This window comes from Oncorhynchus mykiss, chromosome 14 (assembly GCF_013265735.2).
Source record: "Oncorhynchus mykiss isolate Arlee chromosome 14, USDA_OmykA_1.1, whole genome shotgun sequence".
Lineage (NCBI taxonomy): Eukaryota > Metazoa > Chordata > Actinopteri > Salmoniformes > Salmonidae > Oncorhynchus > Oncorhynchus mykiss.
In genome coordinates, this window is record NC_048578.1 from 881,049 (window position 1) to 894,751 (window position 13,703).

At 44.3% G+C, this 13,703-nt stretch overlaps 1 protein-coding gene across 1 annotated transcript; it reads right to left on the minus strand.

Annotated features, from left to right (window-relative positions):
* Positions 1–5,418: 5,418 nt before the first annotated feature.
* Positions 5,419–13,682, minus strand: LOC110488541 (ras-related protein Rab-33A-like). Its single transcript, XM_021560774.2, has 2 exons — positions 13,171–13,682; positions 5,419–7,291 (listed from the first exon to the last, which is right to left on the minus strand). Exons 1-2 carry the CDS (start codon positions 13,552–13,554, stop codon positions 6,842–6,844), a joined length of 834 nt encoding a protein of 277 aa, XP_021416449.1. The 5' UTR covers positions 13,555–13,682; the 3' UTR covers positions 5,419–6,841.
* Positions 13,683–13,703: the final 21 nt, after the last annotated feature.

Sequence of the window (13,703 nt, forward strand, 5' to 3'; positions counted from 1 at the left end):
TGGTGACCTAACATAATCGCTTGTGGTGCTTTCGCTGTAAAGCATTTTTGAAATCAGACACTGTGGCTGGATTAACGAGAATTGTATCTTTAAAATGTGGTGGAAGCTGTTGTCCTCATCTTGAAGAAAAATGGAGAACAAAAGGAGGTGCAGCACCTGGCCACTAGTGGAGCGCAACAGTTTGTCATGTGAACTGGAGTTGTCTGAGAATTTGATCTTTCCTTTGCAGGTAAAGTACTATTGAAAAGCAGAAGTCATACAATGTAGTGGCTGTGTTTCTTGTTTTCCTAAGCATATTTACCATACATACCTATAATAATAATTAGGTGGGTGCTTATACTTGTCCTATATTGTGTCATTCTGCACCATGCTATTTTAATTGTTCATAGGTGTGAACACAACTGGATCAAAGGAAGGTGGGCGGAGCCAAGAAGATCTAGTTCAGGCGGTTAAAGATGTCTTCAATTCTAAATGTAGTATGTTTATGTTTAAAGTGATTTCCTTTCTGACAATAGCAAACAGCAGATACATTTAGTCACATCAATAGATTACAGATACATTTAGCCACGGCAATAGGTTGCAGATATATTTAGCTACATCAATTGATTTCAGTTTAAATGTAATTGTATTGTTTATTGTTACCATTAACCTCTGGGATATGTGGGACAGTAGCATCCCACCTCTCCAACAGCCAGTGAAAGTGCAGGGCGCCAAATTCAAAACAACAAAAATCTCATAATTAAAATTCCTCAACCATACAAGTATTTTACACCATTTTAAAGATAAAATTCTCGTTAATCCAGCCACAGTGTCTGATTTCAAAAATGCTTTACAGTGAAAGCACCACAAGCGATTATGTTAGGTCACCACCAACTCACAGAAAAACAGCAATTTTTCCACAAAAGCACAAATAGTGATAAAATTAATCACTAACCTTTGATGATCTTCATCAGATGACACTTGTAGGATTTCATGTTACACAATACATGTATGTTTTGTTCGATAAAGTGCATATTTATTTAAAAAAATCTCATTTTACATTGGCGCGTTAATTTCAGTAGTTCTAAAACATGCGGTGATTGTGCAGAGCAAACCATGCAATAATTTGAGTACAGCGTTCAGCCAACAAAGCAGCCAAAAAGATATCCGCCATATTGTGTAGTCAACATTACTCAGAAATAGCGTTGTAAATATTCACTTACCTTAGATGATCTTCATCAGAATGCACCCCCAGGAATCCCAGTTCCACAATAAATGTTTGATTTGTTCGACAAAGTTCATCATTTATGTCCAAATAGCTTATTTTGTTAGCGAGTTTGGTAAACAAATCCAAACGCCCATTCAGGTCCAGAAAAGTTACGTTACAGCTCGTAGAAACTTGTCAAACTAAGTATAGAATCAATCTTTAGGATGTTTTTATCATTAATGTTCCAACAGGAGAATTCCTATGTCTGTAGAAAAGCAATGGAACGAGAGCTAACTCTCTCGTGACCGCGCCTCAGAGCCTGTGGCACTCTGCCAGACACCTGGCTCAATCAGCTCTCATTCCCCCCTCCTTCACAGTAGAAGCCTGAAATAATGTTTTAAAGACTGTTGACATCTAGTGGAAGCCTTAGGAAGTGCAATATGACCCCATTTACACTGTATATTGGAATGGCAAAGAGTTGAAAAACTACAAACCTCAGATTTCCCACTTCCTGGTTGGATTTTTCTCAGGTTTTCACCTGCTATATGAGTTCTGTTATACTCACAGACACCATTCAAACAGTTTTAGAAACTTCAGAGTGTTTTCTATCCAATACTACTAATAATATGCATATTAGCATCTGGGACAGAGTAGCAGGCTGTTTACTCTGGGCACCTTATTCATCCAAGCTACTCAATACTGCCCCCCTGTCACCAAGAAGTTAATGTAGTATGTAAGATTCAATGTTTGATATATACAGTATGTATGTGTGTTATACATGCCAAGCTCTCTGTGTCTGCACTGTTAGATGAATGTGGTGGATAAGGTTGGTTCCCCTACCTCTCTTTTGAGAAGGGGACCATCGTTATTAGATGTCTGGGGCATGAGTTTACCATCAAGCGACCATCTTCTTTTGGAAAGAAGCAGCTGGAAGACATACTGGCAAAGGCAGGGGACTTCAAATGTGAAATTAGTAGGGGTCTCATTCTATCTTATTGTTAAATTTTCTGATGAAATTATTACTTGATATATACACTACTGTTCAAAAGTTTGGGTCAGTTGGAAATGTCCTTGTTTTTGAAAGAAAAGCAATTTTTTTGCCCATCAAAATAACATCAAATTAATCAGAAATCTGATTAATCTGTATCTTCACTCCACTGATTACCTAAAGGCCATATTTCCTCATCATCCTTGCTGGTTCAGCTAATAGTCCACTACACCTGTCACTAGTATAAACAACCCTGAACCCATTACAGATGTTTGTATTCAAGACCAAACCTTGACTGAAGTATCCCACAGCGTCAGAATCTCCAAGTGGATTGCAATTTGCCATTGAAGTTGTGTAACCAATTTGCTAATGTCGAGCTGAACACATTCATAGATGTATTTTGTCTAACCAAGGAATGTATATGTTCCTTTTTAGCTATGTAGTCCTTCACGACATCTTTCAGTATTTTATATTTCTTTATTGGCCCTTGTTTTACCAAGCAAGTTGACTGAGAACACAAACTATATTAAAGCACAAACTGGGGACCATTTGCATGCATTGGAAGGTGACAGGTAGAATGGGCCAAATTTAAGTGTTCAAAAATCAACATATCTTCTTTTGTGTTTTTTGTGGGGTAGGGTCTCCCTGTCTTGCCTGGACCCCCTGGGCCTCCAGGTCCTGCAGTTACTGGGTCAGTGGGACCCATAACTGACACTCTTGCCCATAACATGCTGGTGTCAGATGTGAGTCGTAAAAATGTGGTTATGTGCTTTGTTTTTAATGGTGGGAATTGAGTCACAAAAATATGTTGAAATTAAGTGTCCAGTATATTGAAATTAAATGCTTCCATCTCGTGAGGATAAGTAATCTACCTGGTGTTTATGTGAGACAGAAAGATGAATGTAAGTAAAATGAATTGTTTTATTAATGTGTTATGTGTGTGATAGTATTTAACAGCATGGCAGTACATGTTAGTATTTTAGTCAATTTCAGAACTATACATTAAATATGCACTTGGTTATAAGGAGTCCTAATACATACATTTGTGTTACAGATAACCCCATACGCCCTGGTGACATTGGACATCTCTCAATTTTATCAACATTTCAAGTAGTACAAAATCTAAAACTGTCATTAAAACTATCAGCTATGTCATCCATGGTCCAGATAGAGTGACATTTACTGTAAACATTTCTCATAAATTCTGGAAGCAGTAGGCATAGCACACATGCATACTACCTTTACTCTGGTCACTGTTGTTAATGTGATTACTTAAAGAGAGAGTTCACCCAAATTATTAAATTATTGTGTCCTTGCCTTGAAAGCAGTCTATGGACATGGAGATTGCAGTCTATGATTTGGTTACCTACTGCCATCAAACATGAATATTTCCTTGGGGGTGGCATGGTAACCTAGTGGTTAGAGCATTGGATTAGTAACCGAAAGGTTGCAAGATCAAATCCCCAAGTGGACAAGGTAAAAATCTGTCGTTCTGCCCCTGAACAAGGCAGTTAACCCACTGTTCCTAGGCCGTCATTGAAAATTAGAATTTGTTTTTAACTGACTTGCCTAGTTAAAGAGTTAAAATAAATAAAAATATTTCCTGTGCAGAGCCTTTGGTTTAGTCGAACATGTTCCAGGCAGTGTTACAACTTTCCACCTGAGAACAGGGATCAATCTCTGCTCCTAACCCACTGTTTCTAGCATTTGCCTGTTTTCCTATCTCATTTAATTACTGGCTGAATAAAGTGTCAAACCACATAAAAAAATATGGTGCCTACTTTAAATTTCATCCCCCAACAATCACAAAGTAACAAAGTCGTCCAATTTTGAGTGTTAATGTTCAAAGCATCGTGAATACACCAGACTGCAATATGACCATAAGGTTGGCATCTGAAATGCCTTAGTGGGTTCGGCCCAAAAGCTCCCACAGGTTAACTGACATATCCTTACATGACTTTATCAGGTAAAGCCTCTCCTTCAAAACTTAAAAGGACAGACAGTGTCTTCTCAGTTTTACCACGCTTGCCACGAGCTGCATCGTACCAAATGGTGGGCATCACAGACACAAGGAATCTTACATTTCAGTTGCTCCACCTCAACACTTAACGCCACCTCACTAATCACTACTTTCAAAGGTGCATGTTCTGCAAAGGTCTTGTCCCTAGGCGCGTGACACAAAGCTCCCTCTGAACAGAAGAATCCACTTTGAGCTACCTTCACCGATTTAATAGTACCCAACTTCTTTTCTACCCAGCCTGAGACTACATATGGATCAGTCAAAAGACAGAGATCCACGTTCTCCAAAATGTTCACTCACACTGGGTCGACTCATCCTTTGCATGACCATCGGGGCGAGACTCGGACTCAGAGGTCTTTACCACACCTGCCACCACAGCTAATTCATCCTCACTCTCGTCAGGTTACTCAGCGCCATTCTCAAGACACTTCTTCCCACTTCATTCGACTCTTCTCTTTCTTCTCACTGTCCATAACCACGTCTATCCGTTCATCATGCCGTGATGGCCTTTTTCTAATACCCACCGTTTCCTAGCCCAATTTACTAGTCTGGCTATCTCAGGCTTCTCCATGCTTGCAAAACATGCTTCTCCAGATCTTAGGAATGCTAACAGGAAATATAGTGTCGGCAGCGGTGTAGTGGTGCCTGGAGAAGTGGATATATACAAATTTAGCAAAAAATGTCCCTACCGGCCCACCCGGTGAAGGCACAGTGCCGTGTGATTAAAAAAAAAAAAGACAAACAGTGACAGACTCTCAATGACCTAAAATGAGAAATCTCATATTTTTTAATAGGTTTTTTAATAGAAAACAACAAAATTGGATGTTCTAAGTTAACAACAATGCTTAAACCACATCAGACCACTTTTGAGGTCTGGTAAAAATCTAAGACATTTAGATTTTTGAGTTTAGTTAGACTTTAATTCAACTGAGCAGGCACCTAGCACTGTTGTTTGGTTAGCAGTGTTTCTGTAGCAAAACAAATGGCCACTGGATTGATGCAAATAATCATGATAACATTCTTCCGGGTAGGCATAGGCTACTTTGTAGCTAGCTAACATTTAATTGAGAAGGTTCTTGGCAAAGCCTTTCCATCTGCTGTTCCTTAATTGTTTGAAACCTGGACGTTTTACTTCCTATTATGAGGCATGTCTTACCTTGCTTCAAAGCAGCCTATAGCCAAAATCCCACCATAGAAATGTGGAGGCAATTATTTTATAAAGACTTCCTCATATGCACTCTCCTGTTCTATTGGTTTTCAAAACAACTTTCTTTCATTATCTAGCAGCTAAAGGCATTATCCTAGTCATATTAGTAATCCATGATATTTGTTGCATCTTTACATCTCCCATCTTTCAAAATTTAGAATGGACATTTCCATCTCAAAGACTATGAAACCGCTCGGCCTTCCACCGTGGTTACATTGCTGCGCTTAAAATGTGAAGCAATAATACTTTATCAACATTTTAAGCTAAACATTTTGATCTGTTTCATCAGCCTTATTCATTGATACAGCGTATACCTTCACTACTTTGATATGCATCGTGGGGATTAAGAAATTAGAAAAAGGTAATGCCCACCAAAAAAAATCTATAATATCTGGGATCCTTGGGACGTCCCAGCCCCATTGAAGTTACAATTTAAAATGGTATGGGTAAAGGGTAGGGAAGTCCCAAGGATCCCGCATAGCACTGACCATGTGAACAACAGGCACAACTCCGATATAAAGTTGTTTTTCTCAAAGTAGTCACGTGTCCTACTTATTAGCACACTCATAACAACCTAAGCATTACGAAACTTCTATTCAATTAAATATGCCTCGCATAGCAAATAAGCCATTCCATTTTTTTGTTGACCAAATTACACAATCTCATTGATCTCCATACAAAAACTCCTGATGGGGAAGACCATTTTTTTTTCTCTCGCTTCACCTCTTCCTCTGATTGTATAGATACATTGAGATAATGCCAAGAGCGCAAAGCTGTCATCAAGGCTAAGGGTGGCTACTTTGAAGAATCTAAAATATATTTTGATTTGTTTAACACTTTTTTAGTTACTACATGATTCCATATGTGTTATTTCATAGTTTTCATGTCTTCCCTATTATTCTACAATGTAAAACATAGTACTAATAAAGAACCCTGGAATGAGTAGATGTGTCAAATTTTGACTGGTATACCCAAATAGTCTGACATGGAATAGTCTTCATGAAAGTCCCTTTGTGAGAATGTGGCAATCATGTTACACAGATGTATATGGCATGAAACAATAATACTGACAGCAAAAATATACAGATATGTACAACTCAAATACAAAATAAATAAACATATTTTACAAACACACCATTGGATAACATCTCTTGCCTTATTAAGGCCATTATTAGGAGGAAACACAGAATGTGATAATGATAATATATCAAAGAAAGAGAATTAAAAAAAGAAGGTCAAAAAGAGGTGTATACAGACAGACCACAATACCGTATTAGACCGTTCAATAAAAAAATGGAAATAACTGCACGCACATTCTTACAAGAAATGTTAACATTAGAACAGTATGTTGTTTATGTTCAATTCTTCCATTCAAGCCACAGCAGTATTAAAAGGAGAGGAGGAATCATTGCAGAGTGGAGGAGAGTCACAGTATTTCCCTCAGCAAGGGCAGATGCTCTTATTAATATTTGTCTCTTGTGAAAGCCTAACCCTTCCGTCCTCCCTCTCCACATCCCTGTACAGCAGGGACTTCTGGGCCTTCAGCCGACATGCCAGGCACATGAAAATGGAGTCCACGTTTTGGCTCTCCTTTGGGTCCTTGGCCGAGGTCTCAAACAGCAGCATGTTGTGGGCGTCTGCAAACTTGAGGGCAGTGTTGGAGGGCACTTGTATCTGACTAACCAGGTCACACTTGTTGCCCACCAGTACCCGAGGCACAATGGGTGAGACACGGTGCCCGTTGCACTCCTGGATCCACGTCTTCAGGTTCTGGAATGAGTTCATCTTAGTGACATCGTAAACGAAAACGACAGCGTGCACATTGCGGTAGTAGTGTTCTACCATGCTCTTCCTGAAGCGTTCCTGTCCTGCAGTGTCCCACACCTGCACCTGTTGAGGAGTAATAACAGATCCAGTGGCCAGAGAGTAATCATTGGTATTGGTCAGAGATAGATGATATATTAAATGGGCCGAGACATAATCAGAATAAATAATAAACTGAACAATGTACAAAGGAAAATGTAGGTAAATGGCTTAGTTTAATGATTATGTTTGGATGATCATTGCATTATGAAGCCAGTGGACATGGGAAAAGGGAGGACAGATTAATTCCACATATTGTTATGGTGAGTGAATGAGGACCCAAAAGCGAACTAACTTAAACAGAGCTTCTTTAATAACCAAACTGTGGTAGGCTCAGATAGACCGGCAGATTCCGACAGGACAGGACAAGGTTACAGCAAACATGACGATAGTCTGGCTCAGGCATGAAACACAACAAACAAGAATCCGACAAGGACAGGAACAAAAACAGAGAGAGATATAGGGGACTAATCAGAGGGAAAAGGGGAACAGGTGGGAGAAGGGGTGACGAGGTAGTCAAGAGGAGACAAGGAACAGCTGGGGGAAAGCGGGGGAGAAAAGGTAACCTAAGACGACCAGCAGAGGGAGACAGGGTGAAAGGAAAGGACAGAAAGACACAACATGACAATACATGACAGTACCCCCCCACTCACCGAGCGCCTCCTGGTGCACTCGAGGAGGAAACCTGGCGGCAACGGAGGAAATCCTCGATCAGCGCACGGTCCAGCACGTCCCGAGAGGGAACCCAACTCCTCTCCTCAGGACCGTACCCCTCCCAATCAACGAGGTACTGGTGACCACGGCCCCGAGGACGCATGTCCAAAATCCTGCGGACCCTGTAGATGGGTGCGCCCTCGACAAGGATGGGGGGGGGGGGGGGGGAGACGAGCGGGGGCGCGAAGAACGGGCTTAATACAGGAGACATGGAAGACCGGGTGGACGCGACGAAGGTATCGCGGAAGAAGAAGTCGAACTGCGACAGGATTAATGACCCGAGAAATACGGAACGGACCAATGAACCGCGGGGTCAACTTGCGAGAAGCCGTCTTAAGGGGAAGGTTCTGAGTGGAGAGCCAAACTCTCTGACCGCGACAATATCTAGGACTCTTAGTTCTACGCTTATTAGCAGCCCTCACAGTCTGCGTCCTATAACGGCAAAGTGCAGACCTGACCCTCTTCCAGGTGCGCTCGCAACGTTGGACAAAAGCCTGAGCGGAGGGGACGCTGGACTCGGCGAACTGAGATGAGAACAGCGGAGGCTGGTACCCGAGGCTACTCTGAAAAGGAGATAGCCCGGTCGCAGACGAAGGAAGCGAGTTGTGGGCGTATTCTGCCCAGGGGAGCTGTTCTGACCAAGACGCAGGGTTGCGAAAAGAAAGACTGCGTAAGATGCGACCAATAGTCTGATTGGCCCGTTCTGCTTGACCGTTAGACTGGGGGTGAAAGCCGGAAGAGAGACTGACGGAAGCCCCAATCAAACGGCAAAACTCCCTCCAAAATTGAGACGTGAATTGCGGACCTCTGTCCGAAACGACGTCTGACGGAAGGCCATGAATTCTGAAAACATTCTCGATGATGATTTGTGCCGTCTCTTTAGCAGAAGGAAGCTTAGCAAGGGGAATGAAATGAGCCGCCTTAGAGAACCTATCGACAACCGTAAGAATAACAGTCTTCCCCGCTGACGAAGGCAGTCCGGTGACAAAATCTAAGGCGATGTGAGACCACGGTCGAGAGGGAATGGGAAGCGGCCTGAGACGGCCGGCAGGAGGGGAGTTACCGGACTTAGTCTGCGCGCAGACCGAACAAGCAGCCACGAAACGACGCGTGTCATGCTCCCGGGTGGGCCACCAAAAACGCTGGCGAATGGAAGCAAGCGTACCCCGAACGCCAGGGTGGCCGGCTAACTTGGCAGAGTGAGCCCACTGAAGAACGGCCAGACGAGTAGGAACGGGAACGAAAAGAAGGTTCCTAGGACAAGCGCGCGGCGACGGAGTGTGAGTGAGCGCTTGCTTTACCTGCCTCTCAATTCCCCAGACAGTCAACCCGACAACACGCCCCTCAGGGAGAATCCCCTCGGGGTCAGTGGAGGCTACTGAAGTACTGAAGAGACGAGATAAAGCATCAGGCTTGGTGTTCTTAGAGCCCGGACGATAAGAAATCACGAACTCGAAACGAGCGAAAAACAGCGCCCAACGCGCCTGACGCGCATTAAGTCGTTTGGCAGAACGGATGTACTCAAGGTTCCTATGGTCAGTCCAAACGACAAAAGGAACGGTCGCCCCCTCCAACCACTGTCGCCATTCGCCTAGGGCTAACCGGATGGCGAGCAGTTCGCGGTTTCCCACATCATAGTTACGTTCCGACGGCGACAGGCGATGAGAAAAATACGCGCATGGGTGGACCTTGTCGTCAGAGAGGGAGCGCTGAGAAAGAATGGCTCCCACGCCCACCTCTGACGCGTCAACCTCGACAACGAACTGTCTAGAGACGTCAGGTGTAACAAGGATAGGAGCGGATGTAAAACGATTCTTGAGGAGATCAAAAGCTCCCTGGGCGGAAACGGACCACTTAAAGCACGTCTTGACAGAAGTAAGGGCTGTGAGAGGAGCTGCCACCTGACCAAAATTACGGATGAAACGACGATAGAAGTTCGCGAAGCCGAGAAAGCGCTGCAGCTCGACGCGTGACTTAGGGGCGGGCCAATCAATGACAGCTTGGACCTTAGCGGGATCCATCTTAATGCCTTCAGCGGAAATAACAGAACCGAGAAATGTGACGGAGGAGGCATGAAAAGTGCACTTCTCAGCCTTCACAAAAAGGCAATTCTCTAAAAGGCGCTGGAGGACACGTCGAACGTGCTGAAGATGAATCTGGAGTGACGGTGAAAAAATCAGGATATCGTCAAGGTAAACGAAAACAAAGATGTTCAGCATGTCTCTCAGGACATCATTGACTAATGCCTGAAAGACAGCTGGAGCGTTAGCGAGGCCGAAAGGAAGAACCCGGTATTCAAAGTGCCCTAACGGAGTGTTAAACGCCGTCTTCCACTCGTCCCCCTCCCTGATGCGCACGAGATGGTAAGCGTTACGAAGGTCCAACTTAGTGAAAAACCTGGCTCCCTGCAGGATCTCGAAGGCTGAAGACATAAGAGGAAGCGGATAACGATTCTTAACTGTTATGTCATTCAGCCCTCGATAATCTATGCAGGGGCGCAGAGACCCGTCCTTCTTCTTGACAAAAAAAAACCCCGCTCCGGCGGGAGAGGAGGAGGGGACTATGGTACCGGCGTCAAGAGCTACAGACAAATAATCCTCGAGAGCCTTACGTTCGGGAGCCGACAGAGAGTATAGTCTACCCCGGGGGGGAGTGGTTCCCGGAAGGAGATCAATACTACAATCATACGACCGGTGTGGAGGAAGAGAGGTGGCCCTGGACCGACTGAACACCGTGCGCAGATCGTGATATTCCTCCGGCACCCCTGTCAAATCACCAGGCTCCTCCTGTGAAGAAGAGACAGAGGAAACAGGAGGGATAGCAGACATTAAACATTTCACATGACAAGAGACGTTCCAGGAGAGGATAGAATTACTAGACCAATTAATGGAAGGATTATGACAAACTAGCCAGGGATGGCCCAAAACAACAGGTGTAAAAGGTGAACGAAAAATCAAAAAAGAAATGGTTTCGCTATGATTACCAGAAACAGTGAGGGTTAAAGGTAGCGTCTCACGCTGAATCCTGGGGAGAGGACTACCATCCAGGGCGAACAAGGCCGTGGGCTCCCTTAACTGTCTGAGAGGAATGTCATGTTCCCGAGCCCAGGTCTCGTCCATAAAACAGCCCTCCGCCCCAGAGTCTATTAAGGCACTGCAGGAAGCTGACGAACCGGTCCAGCGTAGATGGACCGACAAGGTAGTGCAGGATCTTGAAGGAGAGACAGGAGTAGTAGCGCTCACCAGTAGCCCTCCGCTTACTGATGAGCTCTGGCTTTTACTGGACATGAAGTGACAAAATGACCAGCAGAACCGCAATAGAGACAGAGGCGGTTGGTGATTCTCCGTTCCCTCTCCTTAGTCGAGATGCGGATACCTCCCAGCTGCATAGGCTCAGCTCCCGAGCCGGCAGAGGAAGATGGTAGTGATGCGGAGAGGGGGGCAACGGAGAACGCGAGCTCCTTTCCACGAGCTCGGTGACGAAGATCAACCCGTCGCTCAATGCGAATAGCGAGTTCAATCAGGGAATCCACGCTGGAAGGGACCTCCCGGGAGAGAATCTCATCCTTTACCTCTGCGCGGAGACCCTCCAGAAAACGAGCGAGCAAAGCCGGCTCGTTCCAGCCACTGGAGGCAGCAAGAGTGCGAAACTCAATAGAGTAGTCTGTTATGGATCGATTACCTTGACATAGGGAAGACAGGGCCCTGGAAGCCTCCTCCCCAAAAACAGATCGATCAAAAACCCGTATCATCTCCTCCTTAAAGTCCTGATACTGGTTAGTACACTCAGCCCTTGCCTCCCAGATTGCCGTGCCCCACTCACGAGCCCGTCCAATAAGGAGAGATATGACGTAGGCGACACGAGCAGTGCTCCTGGAGTAAGTGTTGGGCTGGAGAGAAAACACAATATCACACTGGGTGAGGAACGAGCGGCATTCAGTGGGCTCCCCAGAGTAACACGGCGGGTTATTGATTCTGGGCTCCGGAGATTCGAAAGCCCTGGAAGTGGCCGGTGGATCGAGGCGGAGATGGTGAACCTGTTCTGTGAGGTTGGAGACTTGGGTGGCCAGGGTCTCAACGGCATGTCGAGCAGCAGACAATTCCTGCTCGTGTCTGCCTAGCATCGCTCCCTGGATCTCGACGGCTGAGTGGAGAGGATCCGAAGTCGCTGGGTCCATTCTTGGTCGGATTCTTCTGTTATGGTGAGTGAATGAGGACCCAAAAGCGAACTAACTTAAACAGAGCTTCTTTAATAACCAAACTGTGGTAGGCTCAGATAGACCGGCAGATTCCGACAGGACAGGACAAGGTTACAGCAAACATGACGATAGTCTGGCTCAGGCATGAAACACAACAAACAAGAATCCGACAAGGACAGGAACAAAAACAGAGAGAGATATAGGGGACTAATCAGAGGGAAAAGGGGAACAGGTGGGAGAAGGGGTGACGAGGTAGTCAAGAGGAGACAAGGAACAGCTGGGGGAAAGCGGGGGAGAAAAGGTAACCTAAGACGACCAGCAGAGGGAGACAGGGTGAAAGGAAAGGACAGAAAGACACAACATGACAATACATGACACATATATGCTTTTATAAAAGGCCCAGTGTTTTGAATGCTGCATTAGTGCATGTCTTCCATTTATGAATAATAGATAATTGAACAAAGAGGCTCTTGCTTATGCTTTCATACTGAGCACAGGTTTTATTTTGATGGTGAATCTCAATTAGAAGACAGATGAAGAGAAATATTGTTAAAACATCACATTAGCTATGTCACTGCCTGTTGCTAAAAACACTGGGACTAGGTCATCATGTTAGGCAGGGGGCATTCAGAGGTTTGTCGACTTGTTTATAGGCAGTTGCAAAGAAAACAGTAGGTGATCTGAGGATATGATGTGATGGTGCTCTGATGCAACATAAAATTATACTGTCAATTCCTTAACTCAAAAAACATGCAAACATTGCTGATGGATATATTACTTAATAGAAACATTCAACCTAACTACCCATATAAATATAAATGGAACATTTTAATTGCGTATGGACTCTGGAAATAAATAATTCTCTACTCGGGTTATTGACATGTCATGCATAGATGTATAACGGTTGAAGCGATGAACACATAAATGGTTAATTGACACAAGGAAAGAAAGAAAAGCGGCCCTGTCTCGATCAGATGCTTAAGTAAGCTCTTACCTTTATTTTTTCGCCCTCTATTTCCACTGCTTTCTCCCTGAAATCCACACCGATTGTCGCCTCGGTCTTCTCTGGAAAGCTCCCACCGGTGAAGCGGAAGGTTAAGCAGGTCTTCCCTACATTTGAATCCCCGATTACAATTATTTTAAATATTCGAATCTGAACACTCGATTCCAAGGACGTGCTGAGATCCACAGATGATGTGAAATTTATATTTCTTGAATTTCTCGAACCGGTCCCTCCATCATTTTCAAGAGATTCATTTGCCATTACGCTAAGATGATGTACACAGTTATGCACTGTTCTCGCAGATGGGGGAAGGAAGGTGAGGCTGCCAGGCAGGGCAACAACAGCAATCCACTCCCCCAAAAGCAGCTTCCTCATGGAAGAAGGGAAAATACAATTATTTCAAAGTCCCCCTATTTCTAAATAGCTCTTTATGTGTATATACAATCGTTTCTTGTCAGTAAGGTTTGATTTCACGCAGAAAAATAATGTGATCCATTCCGTTGAGCGGGGTTTCCACTAGTTAC

Bases quoted from the DNA above. Each gene is read 5' to 3' on its own strand.
- LOC110488541 (XM_021560774.2), bottom strand. From the start codon at position 13,554: ATGAGGAAGCTGCTTTTGGGGGAGTGGATTGCTGTTGTTGCCCTGCCT. The intron at 7,292-13,170 runs GTAAGAGCTTAC...ACTCCTCAACAG, and splicing joins TAGAGGGCGAAAAAATAAAG to GTGCAGGTGTGGGACACTGC.